We start from the raw sequence: 22,247 nt of genomic DNA, 5'->3' as shown, positions 1-22,247 counted from the left end.
GCGGGCTCCATGCTTGCCAAGGTATGGCGTCTGCACAGGTAACCCAGGAAAAAAAGGTGCGAAACAATTGTCTGCTGTTGCTTTCATGGAGGGAGGGAGGAAGGAAGGGAAGGGCGACTGACGACATGTACCCAAAACCACCCTCGACAATGCTTTTGCCCCATCAGGCATTGGGAGCTTAACCCAGAATTCCAATGGGCAGCGGAGACTGCGGGAACTGTGGGATAGCTACCCACAGTGCACTGCTCCATAAGTCAATGCTAGCCACGGTACTGAGGACACACTCCGCTGACTTAATGCGCTTAGTGGGGACATACACAATCGACTGTATAAAATCGATTTCTAAAAATCGACTTCTATAAAATCAACCTAATTTCGTAGTGTAGACATACCCTTAGACTTCATAGTGGACAGCTAGATGAAATTTCAGCTCAATGTGCAACAGCAGTGGAAAGAGCAAAAGATATTACATTTGTACAGTATTTTTAAAAGATTTTGGAATAGTATGTTAAAATATGAAATGGAATTAGATCACCTTGAATACTGTGTTGTTGTTGTTGAACTCCCCCTTTTCAAGAAGGGCAGAACAGAAGGAGGAACATTTCAGAGGAACAGTGAAAGTATTTAAAGGGTAGGCTTAAAGGGTAAATATTTAAAGGCAAGAATTAGGTACAAGAACAGATTTGAACTATTTAGGGTACTGAGGAGACAGAAAGATGACAAAGTTATAGAAGTAGTAATGGTTTAGAGAAGGCAGTCATTAAAGCCCTGTTATTTATCCTGTCTCATAATACAAAGATCAAGGACACACTTTTGTCATTACTGATCTTCTGAAGGATATTTAATGCTCCTCCAATTTCTTCGGAAAAATCTTGGTAGTACATACTCCCAGCAGCCATGGAAAGTTTAATATTTTTCTAATCTTCCCACCATTTAAAAAAAAAAAAAAAAAAAAATCTTTCTCCCTCCAAGCCACTCCATTTCTTATATCTGTTGGTGCATCTGTTTATTTTTCTTCGACATCAATTGTGTATTTAAACAACTCAAAATATATGTTTTTAGAACCGGGATTTCTAAAACAACAATTCTGAGGACTTTAAGAGCTAATTACTTACTTTGTCTGCAGCTGCCAACAAGTTGTCAGCCATTTTGTCAAGGTTTGGCGCTTTCCCTGTGTAAATGAATCTCATCATTTCTTTAAAAACCTCAGGGTCTACATCATTTATTTCTACACGATTCTATTGAATAAAAACAAAAAAAGGAAAACCATAACACCTATAAATTTTGGAGTAAAAATTTAAGATCACCTGGTTTGCTTATTACAAGTTTTTATTTCATATCCATCATATAGAATCTTACAAGGTTAAGTTGGCACTTCTAGATTCAACTATAGACCTAGAGTCAAGCTCCTCTTTTACCAGCAGCTTTACAACTTAGTCAGACGGACATCATAGCTCCTTTTAGGCATGGCTGGATTTGTATGGAATCTGCAGTGCAAAAGTTTATCTTAGAAAGTATATACAGAGAATCCTAAATATGGTCTCTGGAATTTTTAAAAATACATCCTGGCCTGGATTTAAATCCATCAACATTTCTTTGAACAGAAGAGACTAAGTACTGGAGAGAGCAAAAAGTTAGCCAGCAGCAAACAAGAGAGTTAGCTTTAATTTGCTCAGTTTAATAGGGCCAATTTGTTCTGAAAGTGATTCTCAAAGGAGGCCCGGCAAAGACTGTATTTGTACCTCACCTGAATCCTACAGTTTAGGGCTCTCCATTAAGAAATGCATGGCCCTGGTCTTTGCAAGTTAGAACCTGAATTTCATCAGCATCCCTAAATACAGCTGTTGCAGTAGGATAGCGTGTTGAGACACAGGCCGTAAAAAGACAAGGACCAGGATCTTGAAATGGATACAGAATTGGAAGGCCATTATGCATTTTGAAATAGCTGTAGTTTTTAGTACAGGGTCCTCCTCACCTATGGGATTCACTTACAAGAGGAAACATCATTGTACCCATCATTGGACTCCAACTGAGAACCTTCAGTGAAAATGAGAACTGTCCACTAAAAATCCTTTGGGATCTACCCAAGAGCAAAGTATGAATCCACATTAATGAAATTCCACCTACTGCTGCTGCTGCACCAGACAAGCTCTTAGCAGCACACTGTTAAAAACAGAGTTAATATATACACATATGTTTGAGCTCTGCATAGCCCTATAATCACAGACTCATGTTCACCAAGGCTCAATAGGACAAAATTCTTTTGCAAGCAACCCTAATATTGCCATAGAATTTAACTTGTATCTTCAAGAAATGGACTTGATGTTCCATTTCTCACTCCCCAAACACACCCAATGATTGTTAAGTTGAAAATCCTCATGAACATTAAAGTTAGTCAGTGATATTCAACTATGGATTTTTATTTTGATTTATTTATTTATTTGCTAGGTTCTGCAGGTGATCCAGATCTATGGGCTTTCACAGTTGCATTATCCAGGTGGCCTGCTTCAAAATCTTACTTCCTATGTATGCTAAGGAAGGAGGAAGCTTGCAACCAACTACACCAGCTCAGTTTCTGAGCTCCACAGGCTTGAGCTGCTGTGATTTTCACCAGACGGTCCAGCTGCCCAATCTACATTTATGGTTCCCTGTGCTCCTTGGCTGCAAGCTGGAGTCTATCTTGCTGCTGCCTAGCTACGTGGAACAGGATAGTGAGTATGCCCTGTAATAGAGCTGCAGGAAGTCCCAACAGAGAGACAGAAAAAAGCCTTTCAGGCGCCTGAGTGCAGCAAAATGGTGAATTCCATGTCATCTTGGAAAAATACCAAATTTTGGGCCATGAAATCATTGAGTCTATCGGTCACTAATTGTGATGAAGGGTACCCTGCAAACCCAGGAAAAATATACTGCATCATTTAATGCTTTGTTCATATTTTCAATGTTATCTTCACACCCATAAAGGCTAGAAAGAGAACCAAGATTCTAGCGCATAATACTGCTCCAAGGGCTGAAATCCATGGCAAGTTCTATAGCTGCAGAACTATGGAATACACAGATTCAGGCCTAGAACAATTCAGATGAATGTCATCTCCAGATCTAATAGGGATTACAAGGGCTCCAAGACGAGGAGCAATGGTCTCAAGCTGCAGTGGGGGAGGTTTAGGTTGGATATTAGGAAAAACTTTTTCACTAGGAGAGTGGTGAAACACTGGAATGCGTTACTAGGGAGGTGGTGGAATCTCCTTCCTTAGAAGTTTTTAAGGTCAGGCTTGACAAAGCCCTGGCTGGGATGATTTAGTTGGGGATTGGTCCTGCTTTGAGCAGGGGGTTGGACTACATGACCTCCTGAGATCCCTTCCAACCCTGATATTCTATGATTCTATGTTACAGCTAAGGTACAACTGGAATAGTTTAGCCATTGTCTATTGGATAACCGTGCCCAAGGAGGAGATATTAGAGATTTTGGGATAACTAGCATGTGATAGTTTCTTGAGACTGTATGTCCTTCCCAGAGTTTCAAAATTTGTTAGGTTGCCCCATCTCTCAAGGAGGTGATGACATTCACGTGGTGGCCCCAACCACTGAGAGCTAGCTTTCACTAACCAAGAGGAGAAAGAGTCAAGTTTGCATTGAAGTGGCACTGATTTACTTCAATGCTTTTAGAACCAGGGCTTGCAAAGCTAGCCCAAACCCAGTCAGAGCAAGCAGTACAGTTACCTATTCTGCAGTAGTTCCCCAATTCTATAGTACTGGAGAAATTGCTAGAATTTGAAAGGTTTCGGAGTAACAGCCGTGTTAGTCTGTATTCGCAAAAAGAAAAGGAGTACTTGTGGCACCTTAGAGACTAACCAATTTATTTGAGCATAAGCTTTCGTGAGCTACAGTATGCATCCAATGAAGTGAGCTGTAGCTCACGAAAGCTTATGCTCAAATAAACTGGTTAGTCTCTAAGGTGCCACAAGTACTCCTTTTCTTTTTTCTAGAATTTGAAGTATTCTTTTCCATTACATAGGTAGATGGCTCCTCACTGTAGGAGATATAAAGAGCATGAAGCAATCTGGACTTATTAAACTACTATCCCTGTAAACCAGTTGTATGCGTGAAGTGTTTGTGGAATCTGTGGTTGAAGAGAATGATCTCAGTCTCCCCTCAAAGCTTCCCTGCAAAGTTAATTTGAGTTACAACTCTAACCCTAACTCTAGACATGTACACATAAATCCCTTAACTCAAGTGGAGTGGTGCTTTTAACTCTAGTTGGCTGGCTCATAAGTGGTATAGGCTACAGCTGATGTGAGTGCAACATGCCAGCTGCTAATACAACTATTCTAGTGTGGACATGGCATAGCTCCACTTGAATGCCACTAGTTCTGCAGTATCTTACCACAGTTGTTCTTGTGTGCTCAGAAACGACAGACAAATGTTCACAATTCACTGAAGCCTCCTTGGCTCATCTTACTGCAGCACAAAGAACCAGGGGATACACCCCAAAAGTCTTAGTGCCACACAAAGATGAGTGAACCATCAGCATGGACAGAGCAGCTCAAGTGTAATTTCACAATGTGGCCACTCTCATTTGAGCTACGCTAGTTTGAGAGAAGATAGCTTGAGTTACTGACATAGGGTGGTGTCAACTCAATGATATCTTGAGATATTTACCTGGTTGATATAACTTTTTCCATATTAAGTACTCACTTTTATCTTTCTCAATCCATGAAGTACAACTGAGTTTTCTATAAATTTTACCTTTTCTTTGGAATCAGAACGAGAATGGCACCGTAAACTTTCAGTCCCGCTTACCTTTTTGCTTTCCTCCATTTCATGTTCAAACATTGCATTAAAAACTGGTGAACGAGCTGTAGCAAAAGAATTAAGCATTAAATACTATTAAATAGCCGAATTTTAACATTTTTATTTAATAAAAAAATGTTACAATACAAAAGTAAAAAAGTACCTGCAAGGACAGACTTATGAGCTTTGAATTCTTGTCCTCCTACACAAAAACTGCAATCTGTAAATCTTGTGGTTTCCCAGAGATTCCCTAAATCTTCTGCTAGTCGACATTCAGGTACCTTCAAAGTGTTTGTATTAGACTGTCCTGATATATTTACTGAGTCTTGGACCACGCTTACCTAACAGAAAATCACAGTAAGATAGAAACTCCTTCATAACTGATGCCAATGATCATTAAATTTTAGCACCTACACTAGAACTTGAGTAATTCTTAGACAAAGCAAGAATATGATTGGTGCTTCTGTCTCTCCCCCACAACCCTAAACCAGTCAAAATGCAATAGTGGAAAAGACTACATTTCAAAGAGGCTAGGTTTTATGGAACAATACTAGAGCCAAAGAAACAAACTTTTTAAGAAGTGTAAGAGAAATAAGCTTTTTCTTTTCAAGGATACAAACACTGTTCATTTAGTGCAGTTATCTGACCAAGACAAAAATCAAGAGCATGATGCCACAAACAGCATGATAAAAAGGCCAGAGATTATATGAAAGGAAGACACTATTCTTGGGAGAGAAATGGAATCTCTAATTAAAAATTATTGCTATTTCGGAGACAATCAACAAAATATAAGACCCTCCACACACCTGAGAAACAGAACACATATTAGTAAGTGTTGTTAGTTTAAAGGCTCTCCCTTTACTGAACCCAAACTGATTATGTGAGCACAGAAGAAGCAGAGTTTCATAAAAGTGATCCTGGGTAGTTCTTATCAGTAAGTTACCCCAATTAGTCAAAACAAACTTGTACAACTTTATTTAAAACGGTAGACTGATAAACCAAATGAACTAAGTACCAGTAAAATACAGCTCTTTCATTATTCAGTTTGCCTTTGCCCCACAGGAGCACAAATTAAATGTGGATACTTTCCTCTTAAAGAGTTTTAAAGTGGTTCTTCTAGAAAAAATGAGTCTGTAATGTAGCATAGAGGCACCATATAAACTCAAATGTTTGTGCATAAGATGTTAAATTTGGTTTTAAATTAAATTAAACCAAGAAGATTGTGAAAGATGTGCATCTGAAGTGGTTCTTGACTTTTTTTTCCCCTCCCTGTATTTTGCTGGCTTTTTTTGTCTTTGGGAAGGAATGGAAAGATGATAGTGGTGTTTTTGAGGGTATGTCTACACTGCAACTAAAAACCTGCGGCTGGCCCATGCCAGCTGACTCAGGCTTGCAGGGATCAGGCTATAGGGGCTGTTTAATTCCAGAGTAAAAACTTGGGGTCTGGCTGCTACCCAGGCTCTAGGACCCTTTGAGGTGGGAGAGTCTGAGAACGCAGGCTGCAGCCCAAGCCCCAACCTCTACACCACAATGAAACAGCCCTTTAGCCCATGCCTGAGCCACCTGGCATGGACCAGCGGCAAGTTTTTAATTTAAGTGTAGATATACCTTGAGAGTCTGCTCACAGACTGAACACCATCTTTTTGCTCTATGGTGATGGGGAAACAAATGAGGAACAGCTGAGCAGGGGGCCTGATCTGGTGAAAATGCCTGGAAATTCTACTCTCCTTTAGGGAGCTTAAAGTGAGCCAAAGCAGTCTTGAGAAACCATGGACTGGTGCCGGTCCCCGAAATCTCCTTGACACAGTTTAGGAAGGTAGCATGCTGGTCCCTGGTATCAAAGAGATTGAGAAACATTGAGCTAAAGGATCTTGATCCGTGATTCTCCAAATTAAGCTATAGAAATTTAGAAGTGGAATAGATAAGGTGAGAGCACTCAACTGACTGCTCTGTTTGGAGTTCCAGAGCCAGAGAACATGGTTCAAAGGCAGAAGGATGTGGCCAAGCCCCATGGACATGTCTGAGTTGAACAACCTAAACTTCATCTGAGCAGTCTAAATGTCAGATAAGGAAAGGAAGGATGGTCCAGTGGTTAAAACACTAATGTAGAACTTGGGTTCAATTCCCTGCCTCGCCACAGACTTCATGCATGACTTTGGGCAATTCCTGAGGCCTGGGTCTGTACTACAAAATGCTGCCAGTTTAGTTGTCAATCTACCGGGGGCGGGGGCACACTTCACACATCCTAAGTCATAGGGTTATTCTGGCCACCTCGCTGTAGATGCAACGATACTAGCAGAGGTGTAAAAAGAAAAGGAGTACTTGTGGCACCTTAGAGACTAACCAATTTATTTGAGCATAAGCTTTCGTGAGCTACAGCTCACTTCATCGGATGCTCACGAAAGCTCATGCTCAAATAAATTGGTTAGTCTCTAAGGTGCCACAAGTACTCCTTTTCTTTTTGTGAATACAGACTAACACGGCTGTTACTCTGAAACCTAGCAGAGGTGTGTTTCTGTTGGCATAGCTAATGTCATTCAGGAAGGTGATGTAGCTATGCTAGCAGAACTCTTTCTGTTAGTTTACATTGTATCTACACAAGGGGGTTCTGTCAATATAGGGACAGCAGCCACAGCTCTGTAGTGTATTCAAGACCTGAGCACGTCCTTCTGCTTCAGTTCCCCCTCTGTAAAATGGGGTACAATAGTACTTTCACATCTCACAGGGATGTTGAGATGATAAAAATTTTAAAGACTGTGATACTCTGATATTATGATAAGAAAGGCCATACAAGTACCTAAGTGATCTAGATCACGATCCAGAAAAGGTCTATGACATTAGCTTAAGTTAACAGGATATTATATAATTTTTTCATCTGCACAATTTTAATGTTAGGCTACACATTTTATTACAGTAAGGGATAATGAATTAGCTACTTAAATATTACATACTGACGCCAAAAGCTAAGTTTCACAATCTCTGCTACAGCCATAATGATTAGTGTCAGTTTTTGGATGCCTGTTACATTGGCATTTTTTTCTGTGGCTGTTTTAAAACAACCCTGAACTATGTTCTCACCCCCTCCCCCCGCTTATAAATCCTCATTATCACAAGTTTATAACTCAACCATTAAAAACTTCTCAGGGCAGAAATTTTCAACTACCACATATTTTCCTAGTGAAAACACAGCATACTGGGCTTTAGTAGTACTGAAAAGACCACCAATGGCAACATGCAACAAGGTGGAGGGCCCCAGCTAATCTGCATGCTAATATGTACAGAAATGATGCAATTTGGTAACAGTCCACATAATCCCAAGCAATCTCGCTCTACATTCCTTTCTCCAACGATCACACCATCCCCACTACGCCCCTCATTTCTTATGTTAGGTTTATCTTTGTCTTCTCCCACTCTTCCATCCTCCTGTCCCCTTTTCCTTAGTCCCTTTTTTATGAGCCTATAAGAATGAAGTTTAAGGCCAGAAAGTATCATCGTGATCATCTAGTCTGACCTCCTGCGCATTGAGACCACAGAACTCGCCCACCCACTCCTGTCGTAGACCCATAACCTCTGGCTGAATTACTGAAGTCCTCAAATCATGATTTAAAGACTTCATGTTACAAAGATTCAACCATTTACTACAACAGAACCTCAGAGTTTTGAGCACATGGGGAATGGAGGCTGTTCATAAACTCTGAAATGTTCATAACTCCACAAAAGCTTATGCTCAAATGAATTTGTTAGTCTCGAAGTTGCCACAAGCACTCCTGTTCTTTTTTCTGAACAGAATTGTTATGGTTGTTCTTTCAAAAGTTTCCAACTGAACACTGACTTAATACAGCTTTGAAACTATTATGCAGAAGAAAAATGCTGCTTTTAACCATCTTAATTTAAATGAAACAAGCACAGAAACAGTTTTATCATCTTGTCAAATCGTTTTTTATAAACTTTCCCTTTATTTTTTTAGTGGTTTACTTTTAAACACAGTACTATACTGCATTTGCGTGCGTGCACATGTGTTGCGGGGCCCAGAGAGGCGGTTTTGTTGCTGCCTGATTGCGTACTTCCAGTTCCAAATGAGGTGTGTGCTTGACCAGTCAGTTTGGTAACTCTGGTGTTTGTAATGCTGAGGTTCTACTGTAGTTTAAACCTGCAAGTGACCCATTCCCTATGCTGCAGAGCAGTGTTTCTCAAACTTTTTGTGCTGGCGACCCCCTTTGGGCTCAAAAAATTGTACCACCTCCATCCCATACTAACACTTGAAAAAATGTCAACCCCCTACCCTAAATATCATTAAGTAAATTACTAATAATACTCAGGACTGGCATGAGTGGGTGGCAAGCACGTCAACTGCCCAGGGCCCCATGCCAAAGCGGGCCCTGCAAAGCTAAGTTACATGCCTCAGCCCTGGGCTGCAGGGCTTGGGCTTGAGCCCCGGGTAGCAAGGCTCGGGCTTTGACTTGAGCCTCACCATCTGGGGCTGAAGCATGTAACTTAGTTTCACGCGGCCCTCTGTGGCGTAGGGCTCTGCTTGCCACCCCCGAATGCCAGTCTTGCACTTATGACCCCCTAAACCCATCCCATGACCCCCTCAGGTTGAGAAACATTGCTGTAGAGGAAGGCAAAAATAACCCTAGGATCTCTGCCAGTCTTGTAACATGGGAGACCGGAATTGCACAGAAGTATTCCAGACGAGGTGTTACCAGTGCCTTGTATAATGGTACTAACACTTTCCTATCTCTATTGGAAATACCTCACCTGATACATCCTAAGATTGCATTAGGCTGTTTCATGGCTGCATCGCATTGGTGGCTCAAAGTTATCCTGTGATCAACTAATACACCTAGGTATTTCTCCTCTCTGCTGCTTCCAACTGATAAATCCCCAGTTTATAGTAAAAATTCTTGTTGTTAGTCCCTAAGTGCATGACCTCGCACTTTGCACTATTCAATTTCATCCAATTTCTATCACTCCACTTTTCAAGGTCATCCAGATCTTCCTGTATGATATTCCGGTCCTCCTCCATTTTGGCAATACCTCCCAACTTTATTATTAGCAACCATAAATTTATATGAATTAAACTGTAAGAGTTTTTTTTTTTTTAAACGCCACTGAAGGTTAAGTTTCCTATTTAAATTTTACAAAACCGGCATAGGCAAAAACCAAAATATTGAAAATATCCTAAACAGATTATTTTCTATTTCTGATAGAATATCCTGCAATAATGAAAACTAAGGCAATAATCCTGTAAACGCTTCAAAAGGTATATAAAATTACTCAGAGGAATAATCCCATTGACTTCAGTGGGCCTACTCTTGCTTAAGGTTAAGAATACACAAATATTTGCAATTTTTTTTTTCTTGAACTCAATGATAAAATCGGTGTCATTTCCAAACAAAGTTGCTCCAACGTTAACAATGAAAAGTTATTTAGACTTTCAATATGTAAACGAAGTCACTATGACCTTTTTTATATGTACAGGCCAGGACTTTTTAAGATTCTCTCTCTCCTAAACGCATATTTAGGCAAATAAGATTTTCAAAAGCACCTACACGACTCACTGGCACAAGTCCCATTGTGATCAAACTAAAATCCTGATGGATTCCTTGACTTGCAGAAAATCAATGTGTCAGAGGATGGTGTTGGTTGCACATATAGCACAAGCTATTTGTTGTGTTTGAGGTTTTGTTGTGCTCACAGTAAGGATGTTAATGAGGCCCTGGACTTGCCTCTTTCACAACAGAGTCACAATTAAAATTCTAAACTTCTCAGGAGAAAAGAAAACTATACAAAATTTAAAATTATACTACTAATAAAGTAGTAAATACAATATATCTACATTAGTACTTTAAGATTATAAAATGGGGAAAAAAGTAAAGAACTGGCAACATGTAAATAAAAAGGTTAACCTTAAAAAATAAATTGAAATCGAAAATTGATTAAAAATCATGCTTTTTATCCATCCTGCTACTTGTCAGTGGTGACTCATCTTCTTAAGCAGCTGAGCATAACCCTGCTTGGCTGTTTGGCACTCCAGTCTTTGCTGTGGCTGAAAGCATAACCATATCACCATATCCTGCTGGCCACAGGAACACTAGCAGCATATTACAAAAGACAGTCTCGTGTGCAGCACTCTACATTAAATCTGAGGCAGACTGAATAATCCCCCTTCACCCTGCATGGAAGGAAAAAGAGTGCGAGGTTCTGCCTCCTTGACTTGGAGTTCTGGAACCCCATTAAGTGACTCCCCCTGAAAACCAGGGCTAGGTGTATCTACTAATTTTTTTTCCAAACTGTGCATACAGGTAGATTCACTTATTAGTAATCTCTTTGTTGCCAGCAAAAAAGTTGCCATTATTCAGCAGTTGTTCATAAGCAGCAGGCAGGTTTGTGGGGTTCTAGCCAGGGAAGGAAGTGCTGGGAACATGCCTTCTCTGGCTGCAGATTTGTAAAGGGAAATCATGCTTTACCAAAGCCATGTTGACACTTCCCCAACATATTGTGTTTAGCTAGGTGCCTGACAATTCTGTTCTTTACTATAGTTCCAACCAATTTGCCAGATATTGAAGTTATGCTTACTGGCCTGTAATTGCCAGGATCACCTCTAGGGCCTTTTTATTTTTTTAAAACAAAAAAATCAGCATTACATTAGCTATCATCCAGTAATTTGGTACAGAGGCCGATTTAAGTGATAGGTTACATACCACAGTTAGCAGTTCTGCAATTTCATACTTGAGCTCCTTCAGAACTCTTGGGGGAATACCTTGTGACTTAATAACTGTTAAATTTATCAGTTTGTTCCAAAACCCATTCTACTGACATCTCAATCTGGGACAGTTCCTCAGATTTGTCACCTCTCCCTGTGTGGTGGGAGGGGAGGTTATGGGAGGCAGCAACAGGGGATCATGCGGGCCCATTGAGCCATACAATATACTTGTCCCTGTGAGCTAGAGAGGGAGGCTGTAGGGAGGGCAACAGTGGGGAGAGAAACCATGTAGCTCGGCAGGCCCCAAAACACCCTTGCCTCCCTGAGGAAAGCCCTAGTACCTACACCGCAGCCTCCCTCCCCTATGCTGCTCTTCCCACAGCTTCCCCACCCAGCCACAGCACCAAGACTCAGCAGGGGATGCGGGCTACCCAGCCCCCTAGTTCCTGTATGGTCACCAGGTGGAGGCAGGTTTTCAGAGCTGCAGCCAGGGAAGGAAGCACTGGGATGTGCCAAGCACTGGCATGTCTTTCCTTGACTGCAGCCCTGCTAATCTACCTATGGCCAGGGGCTTCCTTCCCGCAAAAAAGTTCTCAATATGTGGCATGCCATTTCCAATATCCAAATCCCACTAACATCAAAGTGAAAGGGATGGCAAAACACTGCTATTTACCAGAAGTTGTCAATATTAGGATTGCTATAAAGCAGCTTCCACAGTATAACATTATAATTTAAAAAAGTAGTAATTACTGATTTTTGGCTAGGAACTGTCTCCAGGCCTGTGTATAAGTGATGTAAAAACAGGGATTCAGAATTAAAGCTGAAAAAATATTGTCATTTGTAGGTGGGTTCCTTTGTCATAGTGCCTCAAAACTGTGTAAAGTCTTTCACATAGCAGCCTAAAAGCTACAACAGAATAGCGGAATAAGTGCAGTTTAAGCAGGATTTCAACCTTTAATTATATAGCCTTTGCTTGGGTGTTAAGCCAGAAGTTATTTTAACAAATTTATTGTAAACTACTAAATATAATGCTTCTTTCTGCCTTTAGAGGCAGAATATCTCTAACCCTTAATATTAGCCAATGATATTTTGAAAATACAGAGAATTTTAATAGGAAAGAAATATTTATTTTGAGATTAAATATGTTTGAATTAATTATTAGGAATACTAATTTCTTAATAGAACAGATAAGTCTCCTATGTTCAAAATTATATATGTATTTTATCTTTAAACTTATGTAGTGCAAGTCATTTTCAAACATAAATGCTATCAGGTAAAGCTAGTTTGGTGTAAATTATTTGATGCTGGGCAGGTTTTAAAAAGAGCTCATGAGCATCCTTGCATAACCATCAAGTATTTTCTACATTTGCTTTTATCAATCAAATAATTGTATTCAGAATAAATTCATCATGCAACTAATTTAACTTGTCTGTCTAAGTGAAAATAAGATGCACTATATTTGCACCATCTTGTCTCAGGGGCCACATTTCAATTATTCTTCCTACACAGCATAATGACATATAATTAAGTTGTAATCTTGCCAAGAGAATTTTACACATTTCCTGTAAATACGCAGATCAAAGCAAACTTATTAGCAGTTAAAGCATCTATCATCCCCCTAAGCCACTAATCAGTCCATGGCAGCAGTGATAACCTGCCAATGTCTATTTAATACCAGATGCACTAAGATCACAACTGTTCTCTGGGTTCCATTTTTAAAAAGTCATAAGCTGTCTTACTGGATTTTAGTATGACCATTTAGGTTACTGGCATGATTTATTATGATTTACATTTTATTTCCTCATATATTTCTCCATGAGGCTAAAATTAACTCCATGATATACACTAAGTATACAGGTATTTATTCTGTTCTGCTTTAAGTAACCTGCATGTTTGTTCACACTGTAGTGTTATAAAGGTAATAAGTTATACAACTTGCCTTCAGGCTAAAATCCAAAATATAAGTCAGAGCAGTACACCTACAGTAGTTCGATTTTAAGAATTTAAATATATCAATTTTTAAATTCCCTCTCACGAGCAGAAGTTGCTGTACGAATCTTGCCACTGGCTGAGAAATTAAGACAGCTATTTATTAAAGAACTGATGTCCATTTTACTTGAGCAACTTGCTCACTTGCTAAAATGTACTAGTTATGAATGTAGTATTCTTTCCTATTGACATTTAGCTTATTTTGTAGTAACAGTCTAGGATAAAAATGTATTCCTGAGCTAGTGGAGAACAGTTTGATTGTTCTTCTAAATAGATTTTTACTGAAAAGAGCAACCTCACTATACTTGAGTTTCCATCTATGGGATTTATCAACCACCTTTTGTAAAAGAAGCTCTACAGCTCATTCCCTAGTCACTCGGAGAAGTCCAATAGGTTCACTGTCATAAGATCACACCCGTTTTGGTATTTAGCACACACACACATATATCAAAGAAGGAAATACTCAACACACCATATTCACATTATGGTTTTAAACTTGCTAATTTACTATATCTGCAAAAAAGTACATAATTTTATTAAACAGAAGCTTTTAAAAATCTAAGCAAAAAGATATCTTAATTAGTTAAAAACCCATACCTCACAAAATAATGTAAGCTTGTCATCTGGTAACAAACCATTAGCTTCATCAAGTAAAAAATCTCTTCGGATAAATTTTTTAAAACCCCAATCCTTGCCTTGCACAAATCGATACGCTCTTTGGCTTTCTGGTAAAAGACAAAAGAAACAAAACAAGTATGCTCAAGCAAAACATTTTGTTAAACAGAAAGATATGGGGTAACTGAGCTTAAAAAAAACAATACTGAGAAAGCTTAACAGTTAAATTGATTTAACTAAAGTCAGTTTAACATACTTCATATATTGTGTCATTTCTTAGAAAATCCTAACCAATATTTACTTTGTTTTTAAAAGACTTGTCCAGAATAATTTTCTCTATATTGTTCCCTAGAATTGTCTAGAATAATCTTATTTGTACTAAATCAAGGACTATTCATTTAGATATTTCTTCTCTAGCTACAAGCTAATTTGTGTAGTCACCCAAGCTGGTTGGGAAAAATTTTTTAACCAGACAACTCTGATTATTCAAAAGCAAAATTGTTTGTGAGAAAGGGTTGGTTCTGATTAATTTTTTGAAAAAAGTTTTGAAATTGTCAATTTGTTTTGACAATCCGCCCCCGCCCCCCAAAGTCCTGTTTTTCAGGTCAAAATGACCTTTAGATATTTTAAAATTATTTTATGATAAAATATAAAACAATAAAAGCAGTTGTTTTGATTTTGATGTCTCAACTGATGTCATTTGAATTTTTTAGATTTTGGTTAATGAGTTTTCAAGATTTCAACTCAGTCCCTTTTCGGTCAGGAAATTTTTTCAAAATCTATGAATAAAAAACTAGGTCAGAGGAAGAGACGTACTAGTTCTAAAATCCTGAAGGACACCGTGACCAGAACAATCATATCACAATTGTTCCTTCTGGACTTACAGTCTAGGAGTTCTATTCAGTAACTACAGAAAATACTCCCTTTCTTTAGTAAATCAGTTAGTTTTAAATGCAAAATGTATTTTAATAAACTTTTTCTTGTATATCCAGCACATTTTAAAATAGCTTTATTTAACTAAAAGATTTTAAAATGCTGTTCTTGTGCATTTCAATGAATTTTCATACAAAGAGAGCTTGAACCATTCACCATAATAAAAAAATGTAAATATCAAGAATCTAAATGAGTATGTCAAGCTATAAAATTGCCTAAAAAGTACCAAGTTTAGTGTAATGGCTACATTTAGTCTAAGTCAACCATGTTTTAATGGATATCAACCAATGAAACTCACCCTCTCTTTAGGGAAATACAAAGTAGTACAGATGAAAAATAAGATTAAAGTCATTTAAATCAAGGTTTCCTGCTTGCTGATTAAATAATTTAAATCAATAATGTTATATTGCTTTGATTAGAGTCAATCCACTCAACTTTAAGGCATCTAGGGGCATGTTTTTGATTCTTCTTGACCAACATCTCAAAACACATAACACTGTAAAACTTCAATCACAAAATAACTTCCAGAAAAAGGAAACAAAACAAAGGCTGTTCAAATTCAATATCTCTAGAATTAGCCTAGCAATAACCTCCAACTTCATGCGTTAAAATTAGAAAGCTATCTAGAAAAAAGCAGCAACCAAAATTAAACTGAAAACACAACAGTTTGTTAGGGGTTTACAATACCAGAGAAGTGAAGCAACATGAAAATAGTTACTACACTAGAATTTAAACAATTAAAGGATCAGTCTTTATCCATTCCACACACAACTCCCTTCACATCAAGGAGAATTGTGGACAGAGCTCTGCATCTTTAGTCAACATCCTAGAGCTTGGATAACCATCCTTTTGTGTTGTATTTAAGTCTAAATAAAAATAAAGCAGCTCCAGATTCAGGAGTCAATAGGAACCTAAATAAAATAATTGGAAAGGTAATGAAAATAAGATTCAAGATAACAGGTATTCAACCACAGGGCCCAAAAGTGACTCAAAACTTAAGAGTTGCCACTACAAAAACTGCAAGGTGTGACGTTTGCTTATTTGTGATTTCTGATTTTCAAACTAGAGTAAACAACCCAAAACACTGGTTTCAGCATTTCTTGCTCGTCAGTGTTTAAAATAAAAAATGAATGAAAAAGTAATAGCTCTCTCACAACATACGATGCCTCTTCACATCTTATATGAAATGGACATGTATATTAGACATCATGCACCACACCTTTAATTAATTGCATGAATGGATAGGGAGATTGTATTAAACTAAATAAAGGATGTTATCCTGTCAACACATACAGGAGTAAACGAGAAGGCTTAAAGGGATGGAATATGTTGTTTCCATCTATGGTAGACGGGAGAGGAAGAACTAGCTTTGGCTGACATAGAATTTGCATATTATAATGTTAGCCCAAGACACATCTGTACAGGATTCTATGTTGTATTATTTGGGATCTGTGTTCTGTTTATGGAAATAATTTAAGTAATGCACATAGGTGTAGTTATGTAAAGGGAGAAATTACAGGTGGTATAGCCTGAGGAGTCTGGGTAATCCTGAGATAGAAAGCAATAAGGACCCAAAAACTCAAGGAAGCCCAGTGGTTCCTACGGTGTGCTCTGAATTTCCCATCCAGAGATCTGCCAACTTGTGCAGGCATCATTTTGAGTGTCTGAACATTTAAACAGTTAACTAACTGCATTGCAGCACAGTCTCATCATATTTGGTGTTTTTCTTAAGCACTCCAGCCCCTTGAATCATGTAGTTACAGGAGAATCTGAAATGTCATCTTAAAAAAAAAAAAAAAGTTTCTAGACCTCATCCTGTGAGAGAAAAGTATGAAAACATGAAACCAAAGGCTCAAAAGCAAGAAGGCATATGTCAAGGTTCCTTCCCCACTCTGAACTCTAGGATACAGAAGTGGGGACCTGCATGAAAACCCCCCTAAGCTTATTTTACCAACTTAGGTTAAAACTTCCCCAAGGTACAAACTATTTTACCTTTTGCCCCTGGACTTTATTGCTGCCACCATCAAGCATCTAACAAATATATAACAGGGAAAGAGCCCGCTTGGAAACGTCTTTCCCCCCAAAATCCTCCCAAACCCGACACCCCCTTTCCTGGGGAAGGCTTGATAAAAATCCTCACCAATTTGCATAGGTGAACACAGACCCAAACCCTTGGATCTTAAGAACAATGAAAAAGCAATCAGGTTCTTAAAAGATAAGAAAAAAGTAAAAGAATCACCTCTGTAAAATCAGGAAGGTAAATACCTTACAGGGTAATAAGATTCAAAACATAGAGAATCCCTCTAGGCAAAACCTTAAGTTACAAAAATACACATTCCATTCAGCACAACTTATTTTATCAGCCATTTAAACAAAACAGAATCTAACGCATATCTAACTAGATTGCTTATTAGCCCTTTACAGGAGTTCTGACCTGCATTCCTGCTCTGGTCCCGGCAAAAGCAACACACAGACAGAGAGAACCTTTGTTTCTCCCCCCCTCCAGCTTTGAAAGTATCTTGTCTCCTCATTGGTCATTTTAATCAGGTGCCATCGAAGTTGTCTTAGCTTCTTAACCCTTTACAGGTGAAAGGATTTTTCCTCTGGCCAGGAGGGATTTAAAGGTGTTTACCCCTCCCTTTATTTTTATGACAGCATATATACAAAGAACCCCAACATATATATGGATATATATATGGATTGACTGTACTGCAAACTGGGAAGAAGTAGATCAAAGTTTAGAGTTTTTACACATGTGTAAAGAGATGTCAATAAAAAGTATTTCAACTTAACGTAATTAATATGGCAATCAATCAATCAGCAAGTATCAGAGTATGATCAACAATAAGTAAATAAATCCACTAAAAAAGAAGCAAAATTAGGGTAACATAAAACAGAACCCACTACAAGAGCCAGATAACAGAATAAAGATTGAATCTGAAATGACTGTGGTTAGCAATTATAATTTATGAGATTAGCTCAATGTTCATAAATGTGGAAAATATGAAATAAGATTTTTTTTAAAATTGAATGAAGACCATATGAGGACCTTAAACATTAGACACTTTAAAGTTTGCCTCAGAGTTAAATCCTCTATTTTAAAAGTAAAAGTAAATTCATTTCAGAGTTTAATTTCATGGGGATTTCCTTAAAATCCTGCATTACACCATTTGTAATTCCACTTACCCATTGCTTTTGTTTCTTCTCTTTTAGCATTCAGAAGGGAAAATTTGAATTTTGCTCTGACTTCACTTTTTGGACAACTGACTAAAAGCAAATATAATGACAGGTAGTCTTTGCTTTCATCATCTAAACCCTTTGGGTTTACTCTCAGGCACCTGAAACAAAATGTAAAGGACTAAATTTTAAATTGGACAGAATAAATTTAGAAACATTTTGATAATACATCATGATGATGTACACCAACAAGTAAATGTTTCCCTTGTATTCCCCTCTCCCTTTATGATTGCTGTAACCATGACTTATCTGAAAAACACTAGATACTTAGTATTATAAGCCTTTCAGAATCTTCTCTTGATTCAGTGTGTAATACGTTATTTAACTTTTCAACCCTTTAAGTTAAAAAGGCCACAAACAACTGATAAAAAGAAGAGATCTTACCACTTCATTTTGTCATTTGGCCCTGATGAAAATGTAGAACTCTTTAAAACTTCACCCATTTCTTCTCGGCAAAAACTGAAGTTATTAATGGTCCACATGTAGGAAAATTTCACTACTTTCACCTGAACAAAAGATGTAGAAAATTACTTCAAATTGATACTTCAGTTTTTAAATCACTTGTCATATAGGTAACTGCTACCAATGAGAATAGTTCAATTGTCAGCACTGTTCAAATTGTTATCAGAAAAACATTTGCCTAGACTGATCTTGTGAAAAGAAAAACGCAATCACTGAAGTTTGTATAAGTTACCTGTGTGTAACACCAGCTTTCGGCCACAGGTCCACTGGACATCTCTCCAGGTGGTGGAGGGGTGGGGACTCTCGACATTGCCACCTTTATTGCAGATTTACAGTATCACGGCAGCAGACCACTCTTCAGCAATTTTCCTACAAAAAATAAGATTATTATATTTAATAAAATGGAGTGACCAAAGAATAGTTTAATGGGGGTGGGGGGAGGAAATAAGCCTATTACTACATTTTGGTACGCCAGCTATTGTTTTAACTGTGTAGTTTTGAAATTCCATTCGATAAATTACTGAAAATATCAAAAGCAACACCTAGCAGAGAAGGCAATAGTTTGTGTTTAAATCTACATTAGCTAGGTCCCATACACTCATTGAGAAGCACATTTTACCCAGAGATCTGCAAGCTGGATCCCAATGTGATATTTAGTTTTAGAACAGTAGAGACAACCTATATATCATACTTCAAAAATAATTGTGCTATTTGAACATTACCATTGCCAATTACCACCTCGAACCCGCTAGTCATATTATTAGCCTTCCCTTGTGGACTGGGTCCTTTTTATTTGTAAAGTGCCTTGCATGTTATATGCAATAAATTAATAATGATAAAGTGAATTGAAAATGCCTGTGGGGCCACAAATTGTGGCTGAAAGGGGCGCTGGTCATCTGGGGACACAACAGAGTCAAATGGTACAGGGATCCTTAGAAGAAAAGATAAGAAAAAGTATGCTATTTTAAAGAGTAGTATTTTCTTCATACTTCTATTAAGTAGAATTAAGGACAAGGCATGAACTCAATTTTTTTTTTTTAAACAAAGTAGCCATATTACTAGCAATAAGCCATGAGTACATCTGTATGCAACTGCCACAATTATTATGTAGTTGGGAGCTCATTTAAGTGCCTCCAAGGCATAGCCTAAAATATTCTTGTTGTGGTTTACTCTTACACCTCAGTATTATGTTTTCTCCAACATACTAGAAGTTGAGACAAACTGGAATATTGTAAAGCATGTTCCTACAATAAAATATTTTAGAAAAATTCCCAGCACATGAAGCCTCTTTTAACCAAGTCCCTAAATATCACTGAAACTAGAACATGACCACCATACTATAGGTTTGATAACCACGGACAGTTTTGTTTCTATAAATACAAAAATTATTTAACTAAATACCACAAACATTTAATATATAAGAATTCACATTTTCTGATAAAAGGGACTTAAATAAGACTACCATATTTTCCCCAGTATTTTATGAGTCACACTAAATATGGATTTTTGCCTAAGTATATTTTATCACTTTTGTCCCAAAGTCAATTTTTAAAAATTGTTTCAGTATGCTTTATATATAAAGCAACATGGCTAACTCTTAATGACAGAAAAAGCATACATATTTGTATTAAAATGGTAATGACTGACTACAATCCAGATTAAGTTCTGAAATCTTATTTTACTCATGTTTGAGTCTAACAAGTAACTACACACACCTATATTGACAATTATTACACTGAATAAGAAAAAAACACAGTCTTCCAGATGGCACTGAAACAGGAAAAAAAAAAATGCACGAAACTTTCTAAAATGAAAAAACCACCACCAATAAATATTACATTTTCCTTTGCCTCCCTCCATGGCCATTGTTCGCCTGCATTCCTACTAAATTTTAGTTTTGCCAATCCTTTCAACCAAATTAAAAAACACAAATTTGATTAGTTGCACCGCTTGGTTAAACATACCAAAATAGCTTTTTTCCTTCTTCTCCTCCCCCCCACCTCCAAGGTCTGTCCCCTTCTCTTTCTTCTTCCTACAGTTGTCTTCCTATAACTAAGCTTGTATGTTCTCCCCCAAGCCTCAAAGATACTCTCCTCACTGGTTTCTCCAAGAAGGTACTAGCCTGGAATTCAGAATGAAGTCTGCAGAAACTGAACCCTTCTCTACTACATGGGAGCCACAAAAGCCAGAGGGCTCTGCATTTCCACAGCAAGACCCAGCCTGAGATATCATAGAGAACCCCAGCAGGTTTGGTACAGAGATGGACTAGGGGGAGGGAGCTGGGCCAAAAGGCCTCTTACCACACTCTGTGGTGGTGGCAGTTATCCATGCTGCATTGGCAGCCTGAGGGGAGACAGCAAGTGAGCAGTCAAGAGCATGGCTGCTGTTGCAGGCTCTATGGACTTATTATAAGCATGGTCCTCCCAGAGGCACACTGGCAGCACTCCTTCCATGGTGATGAGGAGAAGGAGCTGCTTGCCCTGGAGCCAGTTTTTCCCAATCCTGCCCAAGAGCAAAGAACTGGGTGACACGACTGAGACTGGGCTGTGAGGAGGAACTATGTCCTGTCCATAGAGCAGGCTGAGCTCCAGGAAAGAGAGAGAGATTTTCTTTTTGCCTCTGGCCTTTTCCAGCCTAGCTCATTCCCTGAAGGGGCATCAGCTGCTGGAAATACCTGAAAAGGGGAAGCAGTGGTGAGGAGACAGTCTTCCTTAAACACAAATGCTATCTTTGGGCACAACTAGGAATTAGATGGACAAATGTTGCCCCAAATTGTTAGGAATTTGAACAAAGTTTGGAATTTCCCCTCAGAAAAATTTCACAACAAGGTCTGGCTAGATCACCACAGGAGGTTGGTAAGACTGGAGGGAATTCAGGGAACAGGACATTCCACTCCCACCAGCGGCAGATAGATCTGTCTCTGTCCTCAAGCCAAAATCAGGCTGATGTACCCATTGTAACAGATCGGTGGACCTTTGAATGATTTCCTTCCTCTCAGCCTCAGCAATTTTCCTTAGCTGTGCTCTCTGACAAACTCTGGTCAAATAGTTACTCTGCTTCTAGTAGCCAGAAATTTTTCCTTCCCCACACACAGGACAAGTGGTGGTAGAATCTTCATCCCCTTCACATTCTCCTAAGACCCCTGGCCTTGGTTTAATTTTCTCAGCCAGCAGTGCCATCAACAGAAGCCACCCATACTACCCCACCCTCATCATCCTTTGCAGCAGAGACAATGCAGCTTTCCTATGTAATCCACTATAGGAAACTGGAGCCCCAGTATAATGGGGTGGAATATCTTCCACAAACACTCCTAGAATTTAAGATTCCAGGAAACATGTTGTTACCACCATGCCACCACGAGAGGAAAGTCAGAAAGTGCATCACATCCATATTCTTTGATCCAAAGTAACTAGCTTCCTGCCTGCATCAGTCTTGGCTCAACAGTTTTAACCTCAAAAGCAGCAAAAAATAAATGCTGCCGTGCTTTCCTGCAGCAACATAATCTTCACCTCCCTAT

The 22,247-nt window shown here is 38.5% G+C and overlaps 1 protein-coding gene across 1 annotated transcript in view; it reads right to left on the bottom strand.

The window, feature by feature from the left end:
• SPOPL (speckle type BTB/POZ protein like) overlaps positions 1-22,247 on the bottom strand; it is a 63,219-nt gene that overhangs the window by 13,507 nt on the left and 27,465 nt on the right. The window contains exons 2-8 of the mRNA XM_074967285.1: positions 18,963-19,099; positions 18,653-18,774; positions 18,218-18,369; positions 14,081-14,208; positions 4,952-5,129; positions 4,798-4,853; positions 1,116-1,238 (exon numbers count right to left, since the gene is read on the bottom strand). Of these exons, the coding sequence (XP_074823386.1) occupies positions 1,116-1,238; positions 4,798-4,853; positions 4,952-5,129; positions 14,081-14,208; positions 18,218-18,369; positions 18,653-18,774; positions 18,963-19,040 (837 nt within the window). The 5' untranslated portion in view covers positions 19,041-19,099. The remainder of the gene's footprint in view (positions 1-1,115; positions 1,239-4,797; positions 4,854-4,951; positions 5,130-14,080; positions 14,209-18,217; positions 18,370-18,652; positions 18,775-18,962; positions 19,100-22,247) is intronic.

The sequence above is a fragment of the Natator depressus genome, chromosome 11 (genome assembly GCF_965152275.1).
Source record: "Natator depressus isolate rNatDep1 chromosome 11, rNatDep2.hap1, whole genome shotgun sequence".
NCBI classification, from domain to species: domain Eukaryota; kingdom Metazoa; phylum Chordata; order Testudines; family Cheloniidae; genus Natator; species Natator depressus.
Note: the sequence above shows the minus strand (reverse complement) of the source record. Positions and strands in the feature narration are given on the sequence as shown.